The sequence below is a fragment of the Coregonus clupeaformis genome, unplaced genomic scaffold, assembly GCF_020615455.1.
Source record: "Coregonus clupeaformis isolate EN_2021a unplaced genomic scaffold, ASM2061545v1 scaf0459, whole genome shotgun sequence".
NCBI lineage: Eukaryota > Metazoa > Chordata > Actinopteri > Salmoniformes > Salmonidae > Coregonus > Coregonus clupeaformis.
In genome coordinates this window covers 207,298-230,000 of record NW_025533914.1, presented here as the reverse complement: position 1 = coordinate 230,000, position 22,703 = coordinate 207,298, and the positions used below count along the sequence as shown (strand labels likewise).

The following is a 22,703-nucleotide window of genomic DNA, read 5'->3' as shown; positions in this document are numbered from 1 at the left end:
TAATGATCCACAACATGATCCAATGTGACACTAATGATCCACAACATGAGCCAATGTGGCACTTATGATCCACAACATCCACAACATGATTCAATGTGGCACTAATGATCCACAACATGATCCAATGTGGCACTAATGATCCACAACATGATTCAATGTGGCACTAATGATCCACAACATGATCCAATGTGGCACTAATGATCCACAACATCCACAACATGATCCAATGTGGCATTAATGATCCACAACATCTACAACATGATCCAATGTGGCACTAATGATCCACAACATGATCCAATGTGGCACTAATGATCCACAACATCCACAACATGATCCAATGTGGCAATAATGATCCACAACATTCAAAACATGATCCAATGTGGCACTAATGATCCACAACATGATCTAATGTGGCACTAATGATCCACAACATCCACAACATGATCCAATGTAGCACTAATGATCCACAACATGATCCAATGTGGCACTAATGATCCACAGCATGATCCAATGTGGCATTAATGATCCACACCATCCACAACATGATTCAATGTGACACTAATGATCCACAACATGATCCGATGTGGCACTAATGATCCACAACATGATCCAAAGTGGCACTAATGATCCACAACATCCACAACATGATCCATTATGGCATTAATGATCCACAACATCCACAACATGATTCAATGTGACACTAATGATCCACAACATGATCCAATGTGGCACTAATGATCCAACAACATCCAAAACATGATCCAATGTGGCACTAATGATCCACAACATGATCCAATGTGGCATTAATGATCCACAACATGATCCAATGTGGCACTAATGATCCACAACATGATCCAATATGGCATTAATGATCCACAACATCCACAACATGATTCAATGTGGCACTAATGATCCAACAACATCCAAAACATGATCCAATGTGGCACTAATGATCCACAGCATGATCCAATGTGGCACTAATGATCCACAACATGATCCAATGTGGCACTAATGATCCACAACATGATCCAATGTGGCACTAATGATCCACAACATGATCCCATGTGGCACTAATTATCCACAACATGATTCAATGTGACACTAATGATCCACAACATGATCCAATGTGGCACTAATTATCCACAACATCCACAACATGATTCAATGTGACACTAATGATCCACAACATGATCCAATGTGGCATTAATGATCCACAACATCCACAACATGATCCAATGTGGCACTAATTATCCACAACATGATTCAATGTGACACTAATGATCCACAACATGATCCAATGTGGCACTAATTATCCACAACATCCACAACATGATTCAATGTGACACTAATGATCCACAACATGATCCAATGTGGCACTAATGATCCACAACATGATCCAATGTGGCACTAATGATCCACAACATGATCCAATGTGGCACTAATGATCCACAACATCCACAACATGATCCAATGTGGCACTAATGATCCACAACATGATCCAATGTGACACTAATGATCCACAACATGATCCAATGTGGCACTAATGATCCACAACATCCACAACATGATCCAATGTGGCACTAATGATCCACAACATGATCCAACGTGACACTAATGATCCACAACACCCACAACATGATCCAATGTGGCATTAATGATCCACAACATGATCCAATGTGGCACTAATGATCCACAACATGATCCAATGTGACACTAATGATCCACAACATGAGCCAATGTGGCACTTATGATCCACAACATCCACAACATGATTCAATGTGGCACTAATGATCCACAACATGATCCAATGTGGCACTAATGATCCACAACATGATTCAATGTGGCACTAATGATCCACAACATGATCCAATGTGGCACTAATGATCCACAACATCCACAACATGATCCAATGTGGCATTAATGATCCACAACATCTACAACATGATCCAATGTGGCACTAATGATCCACAACATGATCCAATGTGGCACTAATGATCCACAACATCCACAACATGATCCAATGTGGCAATAATGATCCACAACATTCAAAACATGATCCAATGTGGCACTAATGATCCACAACATGATCTAATGTGGCACTAATGATCCACAACATCCACAACATGATCCAATGTAGCACTAATGATCCACAACATGATCCAATGTGGCACTAATGATCCACAGCATGATCCAATGTGGCATTAATGATCCACACCATCCACAACATGATTCAATGTGACACTAATGATCCACAACATGATCCGATGTGGCACTAATGATCCACAACATGATCCGATGTGGCACTAATGATCCACAACATGATCCGATGTGGCACTAATGATGTTCTGTGTAGTGTGTAGTGTGTAGTGTGTTCTGTGTAGTGTGTAGTGTGTAGTGTGTAGTGTGTAGTGTGTTCTGTGTAGTGTGTTCTGTGTAGTGTGTAGTGTGTTCTGTGTAGTGTGTTCTGTGTAGTGTGTAGTGTGTTCTGTGTAGTATGTAGTGTGTTCTGTGTAGTGTGTTCTGTGTAGTGTGTTCTGTGTTTTGTGTAGTATGTAGTGTGTTCTGTGTAGTGTGTAACGTGTAGTGTGTAATGTGTAGTGTGTTCTGTGTAGTGTGTTCTGTGTAGTGTGTAGTGTGTTCTGTGTAGTGTGTTATGTGTAGTGTGTAGTGTGTTCTGTGTAGTGTGTTCTGTGTAGTGTGTTCTGTGTTTTGTGTAGTATGTAGTGTGTTCTGTGTAGTATGTAGTGTGTTCTGTGTAGTGTGTAACGTGTAGTGTGTAATGTGTAGTGTGTTCTGTGTAGTGTGTTCTGTGTAGTGTGTAGTGTGTATCTTGGCCAGGTCGCAGTTGTAAATGAGAACTTGTTCTCAACTGGCTTACCTGGTTAAATAAAGGGGAAATAAAAAAAGTAGTGTGTAGTGTGTAACATGCTGTGTGTAGTGTGTAACATGCTGTGTGTAGCGTGTAACATGCTGTGTGTAGCGTGTAACATGCTGTGTGTAGCGTGTAACATGCTGTGTGTAGCGTGTAACATGCTGTGTGTAGCGTGTAACATGCTGTGTGTAGCGTGTAACATGCTGTGTGTAGCGTGTAACATGCTGTGTGTAGCGTGTAACATGCTGTGTGTAGCGTGTAACATGCTGTGTGTAGCGTGTAACATGCTGTGTGTAGCGTGTAACATGCTGTGTGTAGCGTGTAACATGCTGTGCGTAGCGTGTAACATGCTGTGCGTAGCGTGTAACATGCTGTGCGTAGCGTGTAACATGCTGTGCGTAGCGTGTAACATGCTGTGCGTAGCGTGTAACATGCTGTGCGTAGCGTGTAACATGCTGTGCGTAGCGTGTAACATGCTGTGCGTAGCGTGTAACATGCTGTGCGTAGCGTGTAACATGCTGTGCGTAGCGTGTAACATGCTGTGCGTAGCGTTTAACATGCTGTGCGTAGCGTGTAACATGCTGTGTGTAGCGTGTAACATGCTGTGTGTAGCGTGTAACATGCTGTGTGTAGCGATGTAACATGCTGTGTGTAGCGTGTAACATGCTGTGTGTAGCGTGTAACATGCTGTGTAGCGTGTAACATGCTGTGTGTAGCGTGCAACATGCTGTGTAGCGTGTAACATGCTGTGTGTAGCGTGTAACATGCTGTGTGTAGCGTGTAACATGCTGTGTGTAGCGTGTAACATGCTGTGTGTAGCGTGTAACATGCTGTGTGTAGAGTGTAACATGCTGTGTGTAGCGTGTAACATGCTGTGTGTAGCGTGTAACATGCTGTGTGTAGCGTGTAACATGCTGTGTGTAGCGTGTAACATGCTGTGTGTAGCGTGTAACATGCTGTGTGTAGCGTGTAACATGCTGTGTGTAGCGTGTGTAATACATACTCTGTAGAGATCTGTGCTATAACATCCAGGTTGGTGAATCCTGCTTGAGTAAATCTCTCTTCATAGCGAGACATCTTGATAGCATGTAGCCACTCAGAGACAGACCCACAGGCTGACAGTGGAGGGGGGGGGCGCTGGTTTAACAGGGGCTGACAGGACCTGGGGGGAGGGGTGTAATCATTATTTAAAAATAGCATATAGTATTTTCATTGTATTCAGAATGAAATGAGAGACAGAGAGAGAAAGGGCCTGGTTTGTGGTGGGGTGCTGCCTGCTGGACCAGCTACATCATCATCATCATCATCATTATTTACCTTTATTTTACAGCTGTCACTCTAACGTTGTAACATGGTTTACATAGCTGACATTGGGACTGACATTGGGACTGACATTGTGGCTGACATTGGGACTGACATTGTGGCTGACATTGGGACTGACATTGTGGCTGACATTGGGACTGACATTGTGGCTGACATTGGGACTGACATTGGGACTGACATTGGGACTGACATTGTGGCTGACATTGGGACATAGCTGACATTGGGACTGACATTGGGACTGACATTGTGGCTGACATTGGGACTGACATTGTGGCTGACATTGGGACTGACATTGTGGCTGACATTGGGACTGACATTGTGGCTGACATTGGGACTGACATTGGGACTGACATTGGGACTGACATTGTGGCTGACATTGGGACATAGCTGACATTGGGACTGACATTGGGACTGACATTGTGGCTGACATTGTGGCTGACATTGGGACTGACATTGGGACTGACATTGGGACTGACATTGGGACATAGCTGACATTGGGACTGACATTGGGACATAGCTGACATTGGGACTGACATTGGGACTGACATTGGGACTGACATTGGGACTGACATTGGGACATAGCTGACATTGGGACTGACATTGGGACTGACATTGTGGCTGACATTGGGACATAGCTGACATTGGGACTGACATTGGGACTGACATTGGGACTGACATTGGGACATAGCTGACATTGGGACTGACATTGTGGCTGACATTGGGACTGACATTGGGACTGACATTGGGACTGACATTGGGACATAGCTGACATTGGGACTGACATTGGGACTGACATTGTGGCTGACATTGGGACTGACATTGGGACTGACATTGGGACTGACATTGGGACATAGCTGACATTGGGACTGACATTGGGACATAGCTGACATTGGGACTGACATTAGGACTGACATTGGGACTGACATTGGGACTGACATTGGGACTGACATTGGGACATAGCTGACATTGGGACTGACATTGGGACTGACATTGTGGCTGACATTGGGACATAGCTGACATTGGGACTGACATTGGGACTGACATTGGGACTGACATTGGGACATAGCTGACATTGGGACTGACATTGGGACTGACATTGTGGCTGACATTGGGACATAGCTGACATTGGGACTGACATTGGGACTGACACTGGGAGTGACATTGGGACTGACATTGTGGCTGACATTGGGACATAGCTGACATTGGGACTGACATTGGGACTGACATTGGGACTGACATTGGGACATAGCTGACATTGGGACTGACATTGGGACTGACATTGTGGCTGACATTGGGACATAGCTGACATTGGGACTGACATTGGGACTGACACTGGGAGTGACATTGGGACTGACATTGTGGCTGACATTGGGACATAGCTGACATTGGGACTGACATTGGGACTGACATTGTGGCTGACATTGGGACATAGCTGACATTGGGACTGACATTGGGACTGACATTGGGACTGACACTGGGAGTGACATTGGGACTGACATTGTGGCTGACATTGGGACATAGCTGACATTGGGACTGACATTGGGACTGACATTGTGGCTGACATTGGGACATAGCTGACATTGGGACTGACATTGGGACTGACATTGGGACTGACACTGGGAGTGACATTGGGACTGACATTGGGACTGACATTGGGACATAGCTGACATTGGGACTGACATTGGGACTGACATTGTGGCTGACATTGGGACATAGCTGACATTGGGACTGACATTGGGACTGACATTGGGACTGACATTGGGACATTGGGACTGACATTGGGACTGACATTGTGGCTGACATTGGGACATAGCTGACATTGGGACTGACATTGTGGCTGACATTGGGACATAGCTGACATTGGGACTGACATTGGGACTGACATTGTGGCTGACATTGGGACATAGCTGACATTGGGACTGACATTGGGACTGACATTGGGACTGACATTGTGGCTGACATTGGGACATAGCTGACATTGGGACTGACATTGGGACTGACACTGGGAGTGACATTGGGACTGACATTGGGACTGACATTGGGACATAGCTGACATTGGGACTGACATTGGGACTGACATTGTGGCTGACATTGGGTCTGACATTGGGTCTGACATTGGGTCTGACATTGGGTCTGACATTGGGTCTGACATTGGGACTGACATTGGGACTGACATTGGGACATAGCTGACTGACATTGGGACGGGGGGAGGCAGTAGTCAGTTCTTTCAGGATATGAACAGAGAGGAAGGGAGGGAATTTGGCTCATATTAATATCATAGTCATATCTGTGTCCAAAACACACACACACTTCCTCTTCTCTTCTCTCCTAGTGGTATATCCTGTCCATTCCTCCCCCTCTCTTCTCTCCTAGTGGTATATCCTGTCCATTCCTCCCCATCTCTTCTCTCCTAGTGGTATATCCTGTCCATTCCTCCCCCTCTCTTCTCTCCTAGTGGTATATCCTGTCCATTCCTCCCCTTCTCTTCTCTCCTAGTGGTATATCCTGTCTATTCCTCCCCTTCTCTTCTCTCCTAGTGGTATATCCTGTCCATTCCTCCCCCTCTCTTCTCTCCTAGTGGTATATCCTGTCTATTCCTCCCCTTTTCTTCTCTCCTAGTGGTATATCCTGTCTATTCCTCCCCTTCTCTTCTCTCCTAGTGGTATATCCTGTCCATTCCTCCCCTCCTCTTCTCTCCTAGTGGTATATTCAGTTCCCCCCCACAGTGGAATGTCCTGCCACTCATTCTGCCCCCCCCCCTCCCTTTCCCCAAGGAATGGAACTGTCCATCAAAGCCGCTATATACCGCTTTATGACCACACTCCCTCTCAATTCAATTCAATGTAAGGTCTTTATTGGCATGGGAAACGTGTGTTAACATTACCAAAGCAAGTCAAGTAGATAGTAAACAAAAGTGAAATAAACAATAAATATGAACAGTAAACATTACACTCAGAAGTTCCAAAAGAATAAAGACATTTCAAATGTCAAATTATGTCTATATACAGTGTTGTAACAATGTGCAAATAGTTAAAGTACAAATGGGAAAATAAATCAACATAAATATGGGTTGTATTTACAATAGTGTTTGTTCTTCACTGGTTGCCCTTTTCTTGTGGCAACAGGTCACAAATCTTGCTGCTGTGATGGCACACTGTGGTATTTCACCCAGTAGATAAGGGAGTTTATCAAAATTGGGATTGTTTTCTAATTCTTTGTGGGTCTGTGTAATCTGAGGGAAATATGTGTCTCTAATATGGTCATACATTTGGCAGGAGGTTAGGAAGTGCAGTTCAGTTTCCACCTCATTTTGTGGGCAGTGTGCACATAGCCTGTCTTCTCTTGAGAGCCAGGTCTGCCTTCGGCGGCCTTTCTCTATAGCAAGGCTATGCTCACTGAGTCTGTACATAGTCAAAGCTTTCCTTAAGTTTGGGTCAGTCACAGTGGTCAGGTATTCTGCCACTGTGTACTCTCTGTTTAGGGCCAAATAGCATTCTAGTTTGCTCTGTTTTTTGTTGATTCTTTCTAATGTGTCAAGTCATTCTCTTTTTGTTTTCTCATGATTTGGTTGGGTCTAATTGTGACACTCTCAGTCTCTCTCTCTTACCCAGGTTCGTCGGGCCGTGTGATCTTCAGGGAGGCGGGATTTCTGATCAGCCTATCGAGTGTTGAGACCACGTTGGCGAATCGCGGCCGAGCGGATCTCTCTTTCTGCCAACAGTCTAACATGAGGGAGTGTAGAGAGGAGGGACACTCTGGTGGGGGGGGCAGCCGGTACTCCTGTTCTATAGCATTGATCACCTGGGGGGGTAGGGAGTGGAGAGAGGAGGAAGTGTTAGGTAGGGAGTGGAGAGAGGAGGAAGTGTTAGGTAGGGAGTGGAGAGAGGAGGAAGTGTTAGGTAGGGAGTGGAGAGAGGAGGAAGTGTTAGGTAGGGAGTGGAGAGAGGAGGAAGTGTTAGGTAGAGAGAGGAGGAAGTGTTAGGTAGGGAGTGGAGAGAGGAAGAAGTGTTAGGTAGGGAGTGGAGAGAGGAGGAAGTGTTAGGTAGAGAGAGGAGGAAGTGTTAGGTAGGGAGTGGAGAGAGGAGGAAGTGTTAGGTAGGGAGTGGAGAGAGGAGGAAGTGTTAGGTAGGGAGTGGAGAGAGGATAGTGTTAGGTAGGGAGTGGAGAGTAGAGTAGAGGAAGTGTTAGGTAGGGAGTGAGAGTAGAGTAGAGGAAGTGTTAGGTAGGGAGTGGAGAGTAGAGTAGAGGAAGTGTTAGGTAGGGAGTGGAGAGAGGAGGAAGTGTTAGGTAGGGAGTGGAGAGTAGAGTAGAGGAAGTGTTAGGTAGGGAGTGGAGAGTAGAGTAGAGGAAGTGTTAGGTAGGGAGTGGAGAGTAGAGTAGAGGAAGTGTTAGGTAGGGAGTGGAGAGTAGAGTAGAGGAAGTGTTAGGTAGGGAGTGGAGAGTAGAGTAGAGGAAGTGTTAGGTAGGGAGTGGAGAGTAGAGTAGAGGAAGTGTTAGGTAGGGAGTGGAGAGAGGAGGAAGTGTTAGGTAGGGAGTGGAGAGAGGAGGAAGTGTTAGGTAGGGAGTGGAGAGAGGAGGAAGTGTTAGGTAGGGAGTGGAGAGAGGAGGAAGTGTTAGGTAGGGAGTGGAGAGAGGAGGAAGTGTTAGGTAGGGAGTGGAGAGAGGAGGAAGTGTTAGGTAGGGAGTGGAGAGAGGAGGAAGTGTTAGGTAGGGAGTGGAGAGTAGAGTAGAGGAAGTGTTAGGTAGGGAGTGGAGAGTAGAGTAGAGGAAGTGTTAGGTAGGGAGTGGAGAGAGGAGGAAGTGTTAGGTAGGGAGTGAGAGAGGAGGAAGTGTTAGGTAGGGAGTGGAGAGAGGAGGAAGTGTTAGGTAGGGAGTGGAGAGAGGAGGAAGTGTTAGGTAGGGAGTGGAGAGTAGAGTAGAGGAAGTGTTAGGTAGGAGTGGAGAGTAGAGTAGAAGTGTTAGGTAGGGAGTGGAGAGTAGAGTAGAGGGAAGTGTTAGGTAGGAGTGGAGAGAGGAGGAAGTGTTAGGTAGGGAGTGGAGAGTAGAGTAGAGGAAGTGTTAGGTAGGGAGTGGAGAGTAGAGTAGAGGAAGTGTTAGGTAGGGAGTGGAGAGTAGAGTAGAGGAAGTGTTAGGTAGGAAGTGGAGAGAGGAGGAAGTGTTACGTAGGGAGTGGAGAGAGGAGGAGTGTTAGGTAGGGGAGTGGAGAGAGAAGGAATGTTAGGTAGGGAGTGGAGAGAGGAGGAAGTGTTAGGTAGGAGTGGAGAGAGGAGGAAGTGTTAGGTAGGGAGTGGAGAGAGGAGGAAGTGTTAGGTAGGGAGTGGAGAGAGGAGGAAGTGTTAGGTAGGGAGTGGAGAGGAGGAAGTGTTAGGTAGGGGAGTGGAGAGCAGAGTAGAGAAGTGTTAGGTAGGGGAGTGGAGAGAGTAGAGAGAGGAAGTGTTAGGTAGGGAGTGGAGAGTAGAGTAGAGGAAGTGTTAGGTAGGGAGTGGAGAGTAGAGTAGAGAGGTAGTTAGGTAGGGAGTGGAGAGAGGAAGAGTATTAGGTAGGGAGTGGAGAGAGGAGGTTAGGTAGGGAGTGGAGAGAGGAGGATGTTAGGTAGGAGTGGAGAGAGGAGGAAGTGTTAGGTAGGGAGTGGAGAGAGGAGGAAGTGTTAGGTAGGGAGTGGAGAGTAGAGTAGAGGAAGTGTTAGGTAGGGAGTGGAGAGTAGAGTAGAGGAAGTGTTAGGTAGGGAGTGGAGAGAGGAGGAAGTGTTAGGTAGGGAGTGGAGAGAGGAGGAAGTGTTAGGTAGGGAGTGGAGAGAGGAGGAAGTGTTAGGTAGGGAGTGGAGAGAGGAGGAAGTGTTAGGTAGGGAGGGGAGAGAGGAGGAAGTGTTAGGTAGGGAGTGGAGAGAGGAGGAAGTGTTAGGTAGGGAGTGGAGAGAGGAGAGTGTTAGGTAGGGAGGGGAGAGAGGATGTGTTAGGTAGGAGTGGAGAGTAGAGTAGAGGAAGTGTTAGGTAGGGGAGTGAGAGTAGAGTAGAGGAAGTGTTAGGTAGGAGTGGAGAGAGGACGCAGTGTTAGGTAGGGAGTGGAGAGAGGAGGAAGTGTTATGTAGGGAGTGGAGAGAGGAGGAAGTGTTAGGTAGGGAGTGGAGAGAGGAGGAAGTGTTAGGTAGGGAGTGGAGAGAGGAGGAAGTGTTAGGTAGGGAGTGAGAGAGGAGGAAGTGTTAGGTAGGGAGTGGAGAGAGGAGGAAGTGTTACGAGGAGTGGAGGGAGAGGAAGTGTTAGGTGGAGTGGAGAGAGAGGAAGTGTTAGGTAGGAGTGGAGAGAGAGGATGTGCTGAGGCAGGGGAGTGAGAGTAGAGAGGAGGAAGTGTTAGGTAGGGAGTGGAGAGAGGAGGAAGTGTTAGGTAGGGAGTGGAGAGAGGAGGAAGTATTAGGTAGGGAGTGGAGAGAGGAAAGAGTGTTAGGTAGGGAGTGGAGAGAGGAGAAGTGTTAGGTAGGGAGTGGAGAGAGGAGAAGTGTTACATAGGGAGTGGAGAGAGGAGGAAGTGTTAGGTAGGAAATGGAGAGAGGAGGAGTGTTAGGTAGGGGAGTGGAGAAAGGAGAGTGTTAGGTAGGGGAGTGAGAGAGGAGGAAGTGTTAGGTAGGAGTGGAGAGAGGAGGAAGTGTTAGGTAGGGAGAGAGATGGTAGTGTTAGGAGGATGAGAAGAGAAGTGTTAGGTAGGGAGTGGAGAGTAGAGTAGAGGAAGTGTTAGGTAGGGAGTGGAGAGAGGAGGAAGTGTTAGGTAGGGAGTGGAGAGAGGAGGAAGTGTTAGGTAGGGAGTGGAGAGAGGAGAAGTGTTAGGTAGAGTGGAGAGAGGAGAAGTGTTAGGTAGGGAGTGGAGAGAGGAGAAAGTGTTAGGTAGGAAGTGGAGAGAGGAGGAAGTGTTAGGTAGGGAGTGGAGAGAGGAGGAAGTGTTAGGTAGGAGTGGAGAGAGGAGGAAGTGTTAGGTAGTGGAGAGAGGATGAGTGTAGAGTGAGAGTAGAGTGAGGAAGTGTTAGGTAGGGAGTGGAGAGGGAGGAAGTGTTAGGTAGGATGGAGAGAGGAGGAAGTGTTAGGTAGGAGTGGAGAGAGGAGGAAGTGTTAGGTAGGGAGTGGAGGAGGAGGAAGTGTTAGGTAGGGAAGTGGAGAGAGAGGAAGTGTTAGGTAGGGAGTGGAGAGAGGAGGAAGTGTTACGTAGGGAGTGGAGAGAGGAGGAAGTGTTAGGTAGGGAGTGAAGAGAGGAGGAAGTGTTAGGTAGGGAGTGGAGAGAGGAGGAAGTGTTAGGTAGAGAGTGGAGAGTAGAGTAGAGGAAGTGTTAGGTAGGAGTGGAGAGAGGAGGAAGTGTTAGGTAGGAGTGGAGAGAGGAGAAGTGTTAGGTAGGGAGTGGAGAGAGGAGGAAGTGTTAGGTAGGGGAGAGTAGAGTAGAGGAAGTGTTAGGTAGGGAGTGGAGAGTAGAGTAGAGGAAGTGTTAGGTAGGGAGTGGAGAGAGGAGGAAAGTGTTAGGTAGGAGGGAGAGAGGAGGAAGTTGTTAGGTAGGGAGTGGAGAGAGTAGAGGAAGTGTTAGGTAGGGAGTGGAGAGAGGAGGAAGTGTTAGGTAGGGAGTGGAGAGAGGAGGAAGTGTTAGGTAGGGAGTGGAGAGAAGAGGAAGTGTTAGGTAGGGAGTGGAGAGAGGAGGAAGTGTTAGGTAGAGAGAGGAGGAAGTGTTAGGTAGGGAGTGGAGAGAGGAAGAAGTGTTAGGTAGGGAGTGGAGAGATGGAGTAGAGAGAGGAGGAAGTGTTAGGTAGGGGAGTGGAGAGAGGAGGAAGTGTTAGGTAGGGAGTGGAGAGGAGGAAGTGTTAGGTAGGGAGTGGAGAGAGGAGGAAGTGTTAGGTAGGGAGTGGAGAGTAGAGTAGAGGAAGTGTTAGGTAGGGAGTGAGAGTAGAGTAGAGGAGTGTTAGTAGGGAGTGGAGAGTAGAGTAGAGAAGTGTTAGGTAGGGAGTGGAGAGAGAGGAGGAAGTGTTAGGTAGGGAGTGGAGAAGAGTAGAGGTAAAGTGTTAGGTAGGGAGTGGAGAGTAGAGTAGAGGAAGTGTTAGGTAGGGAGGGAGAGTAGAAGGGAGTGAGAGTAGAGTAGAAGTATTAGGTAGGGAGTGGAGAGTAGAGTAGAGGAAGTAGTTAGGTGGAGAAGTGGAGAGAGGATGGGAAGTGTTAGGTAGGGAGTGGAGAGTAGAGTAGAGGAAGTGTTAGGTAGGGAGTGGAGAGAGGAGGAAGTGTTAGGTAGGGATGGAGAGAGGAGAAGTGTTAGGGTAGAGATGGAGAGAGGAGGAAGATGTTAGTAGGGAGTGGAGAGAGGAGGAAGTGTTAGGGTAGGGAGTGGAGAGAGGAGGAAGTGTTAGGTAGGGAGTGGAGAGAGAGGAGGAGTGTTAGGTAGGGGAGTGGAGAGAGAGGAAGTGTTAGGTGGGGAGTGGAGAGAGGAGGAAGTGTTAGGTAGGGAGTGAGAGAGAGATAGAAGTGTTAGGTAGGAGTGGAGAGAGAGGAGGAAGTGTTAGGTAGGGATGGAGAGGAGTAGAAGTGTTAGGTAGGGAGTGGAGAGAGGATAGTGTTAGGTAGGGAGTGAGAGATGAGGGAAGTTTAGGTAGGGAGTGGAGAGATGAGGAAGTGTTAGGTAGGGATGGAGAAGTAGGAAGTGTTAGGTAGGGAGATGGAGAGTAGAGGAAGTGTTAGGTAGGGAGTGAGAGTGAAGTGTTAGGCAGGGAGTGGAGAGTAGAGTAGAGGAAGTGTTAGGTAGGGAGTGAGAGTAGAGTAGAGGAAGTGTTAGGTAGGGAGTGGAGAGTAGAGTAGATGAAGCTGTTAGTAGGAGGGGAGAGTAGAGGAGTGGAGAGTAGAGTAGAGGAAGTGTTAGGTAGGGAGTGGAGAGTAGAGTAGAGGAAGTGTTAGGTAGGGATGGAGAGAGGAGGAAGTGTTGGTAGGGAGTGGAGAGAGGAGGAAGTGTTAGGTAGGGAGTGGAGAGAGGAGGAAGTGTTAGGTAGGAGTGGAGAGTAGAGTAGAGGTGTTAGGTAGGGAGTGGAGAGAGAGAGGGGAAGTGTTAGGTAGGAGTGGAGAGAGGAGGAAGTGTTAGGTAGGGAGGAGAGAGGAGGAAGTGTTAGGTAGGGAGTGGAGAGAGGAGGAAGTGTTAGGTAGGGAGTGGAGAGAGGAGGAAGTGTTAGGTAGGGAGTGGAGAGAGGATGAAGCGTTAGGTAGGATGGAGAGAGGAGGAGTGTTAGGTAGGGAGGGAGAGAGGATGAAGTGTTAGGTAGGGAGTGGAGAGAGGAGGAAGTGTTAGGTAGGGAGTGGAGAGAGGAGGAAGTGTTAGGTAGGGAGTGGAGAGGGTGAGGAAGTGTTAGGTAGGGGAGTGAGAGATGAGAGGAAGTGTTAGGTAGGGAGTGGAGAGAGGAGGAAGTGTTAGGTAGGGATGGAGAGAGGAGGAAGTGTTAGGTAGGGGAGTGGAGAGAGTGAGGAAGTGTTAGGTAGGGAGTGGAGAGAGGAGGAGTGTTAGGTAGGGAGTGGAGAGAGAGATAGAGGAAGTGTTAGGTAGGGAGAGTGAGAGAGAGGAGGAAGTGTTAGGTAGGGAGTGAGAGAGAGGAGAAGTGTTAGGTAGGGAGTGGAGAGAGGAGGAAGTGTTATGTAGGGAGTGGAGAGGAGGAAGTGACAGGTAGGGAGTGAGAGAGGAGGAAGTGTTAGGTAGGGAGTGGAGAGAGGAGGATGTTAGGAGGGAGTGGAGAGAGGAGGAAGTGTTAGGTAGGGGGAGATGGAGAGGAGGAAGTGTTAGGTAGGGATGGAGAGAGAGGAGATAGGTAGGGAGTGGAGAGGAGGAAGTGTTAGGTAGGGAGTGGAGAGAGGATAAGTGTTAGGTAGGGAGTGGAGAGAGGAGGAAGTGTTAGGTAGGGAGTGGAGAGGGAGGAAGTGTTAGGTAGGGAGTGGAGAGAGGAGGAAGTGTTAGGTAGGGAGATGGAGAGAGGAGGAAGTGTTAGGTAGGGAGTGGAGAGAGGAGGAATGTTAGGTAGGGAGTGGAGAGAGGAGGAAGTGTTAGGTAGGGATGGAGAGAGGAGGAAGTGTTAGGTAGGGAGTGAGAGAGGAGGAAGTGTTAGGTAGGAGTGGAGAGAGGAGGAAGTGTTAGGTAGGGAGTGGAGAGTTAGGTGGGAGAGAGGAGAAAGTGTTAGGTAGGGAGTGGAGAGAGGATGGAGTGTTAGGTAGGGATGGAGAGAAGATAAGTGTTAGGTAGGGAGTGGAGAGAGGGAAGTGTTAGGTAGGAGTGGAGAGAGATATAGTGTTAGGTAGGAGTGGAGAGAGGAGGAAGTGTTAGGTAGGGCGGAGATGAGGAGATAGTTAGGTAGATGGAGAGAGAGGATGGGAAGGATAGGAGTGGAGAGGGAGGAAGTGTTAGGTAGGAGTGGAGAGAGGAGGAAGTGTTAGGTAGGAGTGAGAGAGGAGGAAGTGTTAGGTAGGGAGTGAGAGAGGAGGAAGTGTTAGGTTGGGAGTGGAGAGAGGAGGGAAGTGTTACGTAGGGAGTGGAGAGAGGAGGAAGTGTTACGTGAGGGAGTGGAGAGAGGAGAAGTGTTAGGTGAGGGAGTGGAGAGAGGAGGAAGTGTTAGGTAGGGAGTGGAGAGAGGATGGAAGTGTTAGGGTAGGGAGTGGAGAGAGGAGGAAGTGTTAGGTAGGGAGTGGAGAGTAGAGAGGAGGAAGTGTTAGGTGAGGGAGAGTAGAGCAGAGGAAAGTGTTAGGTAGGGAGTGGAGAGAGGAGGAAGTGTTAGGTAGGGAGTGAGAGGGAGGAAGTGTTAGGTAGGGAGTGGAGAGAGGAGGGAAGTGTTAGGGTAGGGAGTGGAGAGAGGATGAAGTGTTGCATAGGGAGTGGGAGAGAGGAAGTGTTAGGCGGGAATGGAGAGAGGAGGAAGTGTGAGAGTAGGGAGTGAGAAGGGATGGAAGCTGTTAGGTAGGGATGGAGAGAGGAGGAAGTGTTAGGTAGGGAGTGGAGAGTAGAGTAGAGGAAGTGTTGGTAGGAGTGGAGAGAGGAGAAGTGTTAGGTAGGGGAGTGAGAGAGGATGAAGGTTAGGTAGGAGTGGAGAGAGGATAGTGATAGGTAGGCACGGAGTGGAGATGAGGAAGTGTTAGGTAGGGATTGAGAGAGGATGGAAGTGTTAGGTAGGAGTGGAGAGAGGAGGTTACTAGGGAGTGAGAGAGGATGGAGTGTAGGTAGGGAGTGAGAGAGGAGGAAGTGTTAGGTAGGGAGAGAGAGAAAGTAGGTAGGGAGTGGAGAGTAGAGTAGGGAAGTGTTAGGTAGGGGATGGAGAGGGGAGGAAGTGTTAGGTAGGGAGTGGAGAGAGGAGAGAAGTGTTAGGTAGGGAGTGGAGAGAGGAGGAAGTGTTAGGTAGGAGTGGAGAGAGGAGGAAGTGTTACGTAGGGAGTGGAGAGAGAGGAATGTTACGAGGAGTGGGAGAGGAGGAAGTGTTAGGTAGGGAGTGGAGAGAGGAGAGTGTTAGGTAGGGAGTGGAGAGAGGAGGAAGTGTTAGGTAGGGATGGAGAGAGGGAGGAAGTGTTAGGTAGGGGAGTGGAGAGAGAGGGAAGTGTTAGGTAGGGAGTGGAGAGTAGAGTAGAGGAAGTGTTAGGTAGAGTGGAGAGAGGAGAGCAGTGTTAGGTAGGGAGTGGAGAGAGGAGGAAGTGTTAGGGTAGGGATGGAGAGAGGATGAAGTGTTAGGTAGGGATGGAGAGCAGATGAAGTGAGAGTGTAGGTGAGGTGAAGAGAGTAGAGAGGATGGAAGTGCTAGGTAGGGATGGAGAGAGGATGAAGTGTTAGGTAGGGAGTGGAGAGAGAGAGAGAGTTACGTAGGGAGATGGAGTAGAGTAGAGGAAGTGTTAGGTAGGGAGTGGAGAGAGAGGAAGTGATAGGTAGGAGTAGAGAGGATGGAAGTGTTAGGTAGGGAGTGGAGAGAGAGGAGTGTTAGGTAGGATGGAGAGTAGAGTAGGAAGTGTTAGGTAGGAGTGGAGAGAGGAGGAAGTGTTGGTAGGGAGTGGAGAGAGGATAAGTGTTAGGTAGGAGTGAGAGAGGAGGAAGTGTTAGGGTAGGAGATGGAGAGATGAGGAAGTGTTAGGTAGGGAGTGGAGAGAGGAGGGAAGTGTTAGGTAGGGAGTGAGGAGAGGAGGAAGTGTTAGGTAGGGAGTGGAGATGATGAAGTATTAGGTAGGGATGGAGAGAGGAGGAAGTGTTAGGTAGGGGAGTGGAGAGAGGATGAAGTGTTAGGTAGGGATGGAGAGTAGAGTAGGAAGTGTTGGTAGGGAGATGGAGAGTAGAGTAGATGAAGTGTTAGGTAGGAGTGGAGAGTAGAGTAGAGAAGTGTTAGGTAGGATGAGAGTAGAGAGTAGAGGAAGTGTTAGGTAGGAGGGAGAGAGGAGAAGTGTTACGTGAGGAGTGGAGAGAGAGGATGAAGTGTTAGGTAGGGAGTGGAGAGAGAGGGAGTGTTAGGTAGGGAGTGGAGAGATGAGGAAGTGTTAGGTAGGGAGTGGAGAGAGGAGGAAGTGTTAGGTAGAGAGTGGAGAGAGGGAGGAAGTGTTAGGTAGGGAGTGGAGAGAGGAGGAAGTGTTAGGTAGGGAGTGGAGAGAGGAGAAAGTGTTAGGTAGGGAGTGGAGAGTAGAGTAGAGGGAGTGTAGGTAGGGAGTGGAGAGTAGAGTGAGGAAGTGTTAGGTAGGGGAGTGAGAGAGGAGGAAGTGTTAGGTAGGGATGGAGAGGAGGAAGTGTTAGGTAGGGAGTGGAGAGAGGAAGTGTTAGGTAGGGAGTGGAGAGTAGAGTAGAGGAAGTGTTAGGTAGGGAGTGGAGAGAGAGGAAGTGTTAGGTAGGGAGTGGAGATGAGGAGGAAGTGTTGGGTAGGGAGTGGAGAGAGGAGGGTGTGTAGGGGTGGAGGAGAGGAGGGAAGTGTTAGGTAGGGAGTGGAGAGAGGAGGAAGGCTGTTAGGTAGGGAGTGGTGAGTAGAGTAGAGGAAGTGTTAGGCAGGGAGTGGAGAGAGGATGAAGTGTTAGGTAGGGAGTGGAGAGAGGAGAATGTTGGTAGGGAGTGGAGAGGGAGGAAGTGCGTTAGGTAGGGAGTGGAGAGAGGAGGAAGTGTTAGGTAGGGAGTGGAGAGAGGAGGAAGTGTTAGGTAGGGAGTGGAGAGAGGAGGAAGTGTTAGGTAGGGAGTGGAGAGAGGAGGAAGTGTTAGGTAGGGAGTGGAGAGAGGAGGAAGTGTTACGTAGGGAGTGGAGAGAGGAGGAAGTGTTACGTAGGGAGTGGAGACTGGAGTTGAATCGCTTATTAGCTCTAGACTATAGAATATATTAGCTAAATACAGGACAAACTAAGGCAGTCTTCGCTGTAATTTTAGGTCTAAAACAAACCTACTTACATCCTGGTTACTCATATCCCAGTAGGGCCGCTCCCCGAAGCTCATCACCTCCCACATCACGATGCCGTAGCTCCACGCATCACTGGCCGACGTAAACTTTCTGAACGCGATCGCCTCTGGAGCTGTCCAACGTATGGGGATCTTACCACCCTATGGGGGGGAGGGGGAAAGAGGGAGAGAGTTTTCATTTTTTATCGAATTTATTTGGCCCATATCAGACTTCTTTACACACTGAGTCAAAGATAGTAAATATGAAATACTGCTTCAAGAGCAGAACTGCTGACATCCACCCCGGATCCCTGTAGGGAGAAAAGCTTTCTGAATCTACAAGCCTGGCTCCTTCAGATCTACCACACCCTGTTACTGCTGAAATAATACTTTAATAGTCCAGAATAGAGCCAAGGAAAGAATGTCTCCTGATTCTGGACAGGAGAGGGGGGAGGGTACTTCTGGGTAGGTAAGGGCAGAAGGCAGTAGTTTGGGGTTTCTAGGAGTTACCAGAGAGCTGGTGGGATCAAAAGAGTCTTACTGTAGGTAGTGTTAGATAGGGGTAGTTAGATAGGGGTAGTTAGATAGGGGTAGTTAGATAGGGGTAGTATGGGGTAGTTAGTGCTAGATAGGGGTAGTATGGGGTAGTTAGTATTAGATAGGGGTAGTATGGGGTAGTTAGTATTAGATAGGGGTAGTATGGGGTAGTTAGTATCAGATAGGGTGTGTGTGGGTGAGTTAGCACCAGATAGGTAGTGGGGGAGTTAGTATTAATAGGGCAGTATGGGGCAGTTAGTATTAGATAGGTAGTATGGGGTAGTTAGTATTAGATAGGGAGTATGGGGTAGTTAGTGCACAGATAGGGAGTATGGGGTAGTTAGTATTAGATAGGGTAGTGTGGGGGAGTTAGTATTAGATAGGTAGTATGGGGTAGTTAGCACCAGATAGGGAGTATGGGGTAGTTAGTACTAGATAGGGTAGTATGGGGTAGTTAGTATATAGATAGGGAGTATGGGGAGTTAGTATTAGATAGGGCAGTATGGGGGAGTTAGTATTAGATAGGGAGTATGGGGCAGTTAGTATTAGATAGGGTAGTGTGGCGTAGTTAGTGCTAGATAGGCAGTATGGGCGTAGTTAGTATTAGATAGGGTAGTATGGGGTAGTTAGTATTAGATAGGGTAGTATGGGGTAGTCAGTATTAGATAGGGGTAGTATGGGGTAGTTAGTATTAGATAGGGTAGTGTGGGGTAGTTAGTATTAGATAGGTAGCATGGGGTAGTTAGTATTAGATAGGGTAGTATGGGGTAGTTAGTACCAGATAGGGCAGTATGGGGTAGTTAGTATTAGATAGGGAGTATGTAGTTAGTATTAGATAGGGGTAGTATGGGGTAGTTAGCACTAGATAGGCAGTGTGGGGTAGTTAGTACCAGATAGGGGTAGTATGGGGTAGTTAGTATTAGATAGGGGTAGTATGGGGTAGTTAGTACTAGATAGGGGTAGTATGGGGTAGTTAGTATTAGATAGGGGTAGTATGGGGTAGTTAGTATTAGATAGGGTAGTATGGGGTAGTTAGCGCCAGATAGGGGTAGTATGGGGTAGTTAGTATTAGATAGGGTAGTATGGGGTAGTTAGTACTAGATAGGGGTAGTGTGGGCAGTTTAGTACTAGATAGGGGTAGTATGGGGTAGTTAGTATTAGATAGGGGTAGTATGGGGTAGTTAGTGCCAGATAGGGGTAGTGTGGGGTAGTTAGTGCCAGATAAGGGTAGTATGGGGTAGTTAGTGCTAGATAGGGGTAGTATGGGGTAGTTAGTGCTAGATAGGGGTAGTATGGGGTAGTTAGTGCTAGATAGGGGTAGTATGGGGTAGTTAGTGCTAGATAGGGGTAGTATGGGGTAGTTAGTGCTAGATAGGGGTAGTGTGGGGTAGTTAGTGCTAGATAGGGGTAGTGTGGGGTAGGTAGTGCCAGATAAGGGTAGTATGGGGTAGTTAGTGCTAGATAGGGGTAGTGTGGGATAGTTAGTATTAGATAGGGTAGTGTGGGTAGTTAGTATTAGATAGGGGCAGTATGGGTAGTTAGTGCCAGATAGGGTAGTGTGGGGTAGTTAGTGCTAGATAGGTAGTGTGGGTAGTTAGTATTAGATAGGGTACAGTATGGGGTAGTTAGTGCTAGATAGGGGTAGTATGGGGTAGTTAGTGCCAGATAGGGTAGTGTGGGGTAGTTAGTGCCAGATAGGCAGTGTGGGGTAGTTAGTATTAGATAGGGATAGTATGGGGTAGTTAGTGCTAGATAGGGGTAGTGTGGGTAGTTAGTGCCAGATAGGGTAGTGTGGGGTAGGTAGTATTAGATAGGGTAGTATGGGGTAGTTAGTGCTAGATAGGGTAGTATGGGGTAGTTAGTACCAGATAGGGTAGTATGGGGTAGTTAGTGCTAGATAGGGGTAGTATGGGGTAGTTAGTACTAGATAGGGGTAGTATAGGGTAGTTAGTGCCAGATAGGGGTAGTATGGGGTAGTTAGTATTAGATAGGGGTAGTATGGGGTAGTTAGTATTAGATAGGGCTAGTATGGGGTAGTTAGTGATAGATAGGGGTAGTATGGGGTAGTTAGTATTAGATAGGGGTAGTATGGGGTAGGTAGTATTAGATAGGGGTAGTGTGGGGTAGTTAGTACTAGATAGGGGTAGTGTGGGGTAGTTAGTATTAGATAGGGGTAGTATGGGGTAGTTAGTATTAGATAGGGGTAGTATGAGGTAGTTAGTATTAGATAGGGGTAGTATGGGGTAGTTAGTATTAGATAGGGGTAGTATGGGGTAGTTAGTGCTAGATAGGGGTAGTGTGGGGTAGGTAGTATTAGATAGGGGGTAGTATGGGGGTAGTTAGTGCTAGATAGGGGTAGTGTGGGGTAGGTAGTATTAGATAGGGTAGTATGGGGTAGTTAGTGCTAGATAGGGGTAGTGTGGGGTAGGTAGTATTAGATAGGGGTAGTATGGGGTAGTTAGTGCTAGATAGGGGTAGTGTGGGGTAGGTAGTATTAGATAGGGGTAGTATGGGGTAGTTAGTACTAGATAGGGGTAGTGTGGGGTAGTTAGTATTAGATAGGGGTAGTATGGGGTAGTTAGTGCTAGATAGGGGTAGTGTGGGGTAGGTAGTATTAGATAGGGGTAGTATGGGGTAGTTAGTGCTAGATAGGGGTAGTATGGGGTAGTTAGTACTAGATAGGGGTAGTGTGGGGTAGATAGAGGTAATATAAGGTATTTATTTACCAGTGAGCTGGTGTATGTGGGGTCTGAGGAGTTCTCCTGGAGGAATCGGGACAGGCCGAAGTCAGACACTTTACAGACCAGGTTAGAGTTGACTAGGATGTTACGAGCTGCCAGGTCCCGATGAACATAGCTCATCTCTGATAGGTACTTCATACCTGGAAAACACACCATTTCATTTTAAGCACTTTTCAAAACACTGAAAGTCACTTTACATTGAATGTAAAAGTACACAAAACATAAAGAAACACATACCTGAGGCTATCCCACGTAACATCCCTACCAGCTGAAGAGGAGTGAACTGACCATCATTCACCTGGAGAGGAGAGGAGATGAGTGACAGAGACACAGAGTAATAGACAGCCCACCCTCCCTCCCCTCCACCCCCCTGTAATAGACAGGCTGTTACTCCAACAGCCCACCCTCCCTCCCCTCCACCCCCTGTAATAGACAGGCTGTTACTCCAACAGCCCAACCCTCCCTCCCCTCCACCCCTCTGTAATAGACAGGCTGTTACTCCAACAGCCCACCCTCCCTCCCCTCCACCCCGCTGTAATAGACAGGCTGTTACTCCAACAGCCCATCCTCCCTCCCCTCCACCCCCCTGTAATAGACAGGCTGTTACTCCAACAGCCCATCCTCCCTCCCTCCACCCCCTGTAATAGACAGGCTGTTACTCCAACAGCCCAACCCTCCCTCCCCTCCACGCCCCTGTAATAGACAGGCTGTTGCTCCAACAGCCCACCCTCCCTCCCCTCCACCCCCCTGTAATAGACAGGCTGTTACTCCAACAGCCCAACCCTCCCCTCCCCTCCACGCCCCTGTAATAGACAGGCTGTTGCTCCAACAGCCCATCCTGCCTCCCCTCCACCCCCTGTAACAGACAGGCTGTTACTCCAACAGCCCAACCCTCCCTCCCCTCCACACCCCTGTAATAGACAGGCTGTTACTCCAACAGCCCACCCTCCCTCCCCTCCACCCCTCTGTAATAGACAGGCTGTTACTCCAACAGCCCACCCTCCCTCCCTCCACCCCCCTGTAATAGACAGGCTGTTACTCCAACAGCCCAACCCCTCCCTCCCCTCCACCCCCTGTAATAGACAGGCTGTTACTCCAACAGCCCAACCCTCCCTCCCCTCCACCCCCTGTAATAGACAGGCTGTTACTCCAACAGCCCAACCCTCCCTCCCTCCACCCCCTGTAATAGACAGGCTGTTACTCCAACAGCCCAACCCTCCCTCCCCTCCACCCCCTGTAATAGACAGGCTGTTACTCCAACAGCCCAACCCTCCCTCCCCTCCACCCCCTGTAATAGACAGGCTGTTACTCCAACAGCCCACCCTCCCTCCCCTCCACCCCCTGTAATAGACAGGCTGTTACTCCAACAGCCCAACCCTCCCCTCCCTCCACCCCCCTGTAATAGACAGGCTGTTACTCCAACAGCCCAACCCTCCCTCCCCTCCACCCCCTGTAATAGACAGGCTGTTACTCCAACAGCCCAACCCTCCCCCCCCTCCACCCCCTGTAATAGACAGGCTGTTGCTCCAACAGCCCATCCTCCCTCCCCTCCACCCTCCTGTAATAGACAGGCTGTTACTCCAACAGCCCAACCCTCCCCTCCCCTCCACCCTCCTGTAATAGACAGGCTGTTACTCCAACAGCCCAACCCTCCCTCCCCTCCACCCCTCCTGTAAGACAGGCTGTTACTCCAACAGCCCACCCTCCCTCCCCTCCACCCTCCTGTAATAGACAGGCTGTTACTCCAACAGCCCACCCTCCCTCCCCCCTGTAATAGACAGGCTGTTACTCCAACAGCCCACCCTCCTTCCCCTCCACCCCCTGTAATAGACAGGCTGTTACTCCAACAGCCCAACCCTCCC

At 48.5% G+C, this 22,703-nt stretch overlaps 1 protein-coding gene across 4 annotated transcripts in view; it reads right to left on the bottom strand.

The window, feature by feature from the left end:
- The window catches only part of LOC121559682 (ephrin type-B receptor 4b-like), a 114,985-nt gene that overhangs the window by 4,506 nt on the left and 87,776 nt on the right, over positions 1-22,703 (bottom strand). For all 4 annotated transcript variants that reach the window (XM_045215500.1, XM_041872796.2, XM_045215501.1 and 1 more), the window contains 5 exons: positions 21,079-21,139; positions 20,827-20,981; positions 17,576-17,725; positions 7,803-7,996; positions 3,876-4,034 (listed from right to left, as the gene is read on the bottom strand). In XM_045215500.1, coding sequence (XP_045071435.1) covers positions 3,876-4,034; positions 7,803-7,996; positions 17,576-17,725; positions 20,827-20,981; positions 21,079-21,139 — 719 coding nt within the window. The remainder of the gene's footprint in view (positions 1-3,875; positions 4,035-7,802; positions 7,997-17,575; positions 17,726-20,826; positions 20,982-21,078; positions 21,140-22,703) is intronic.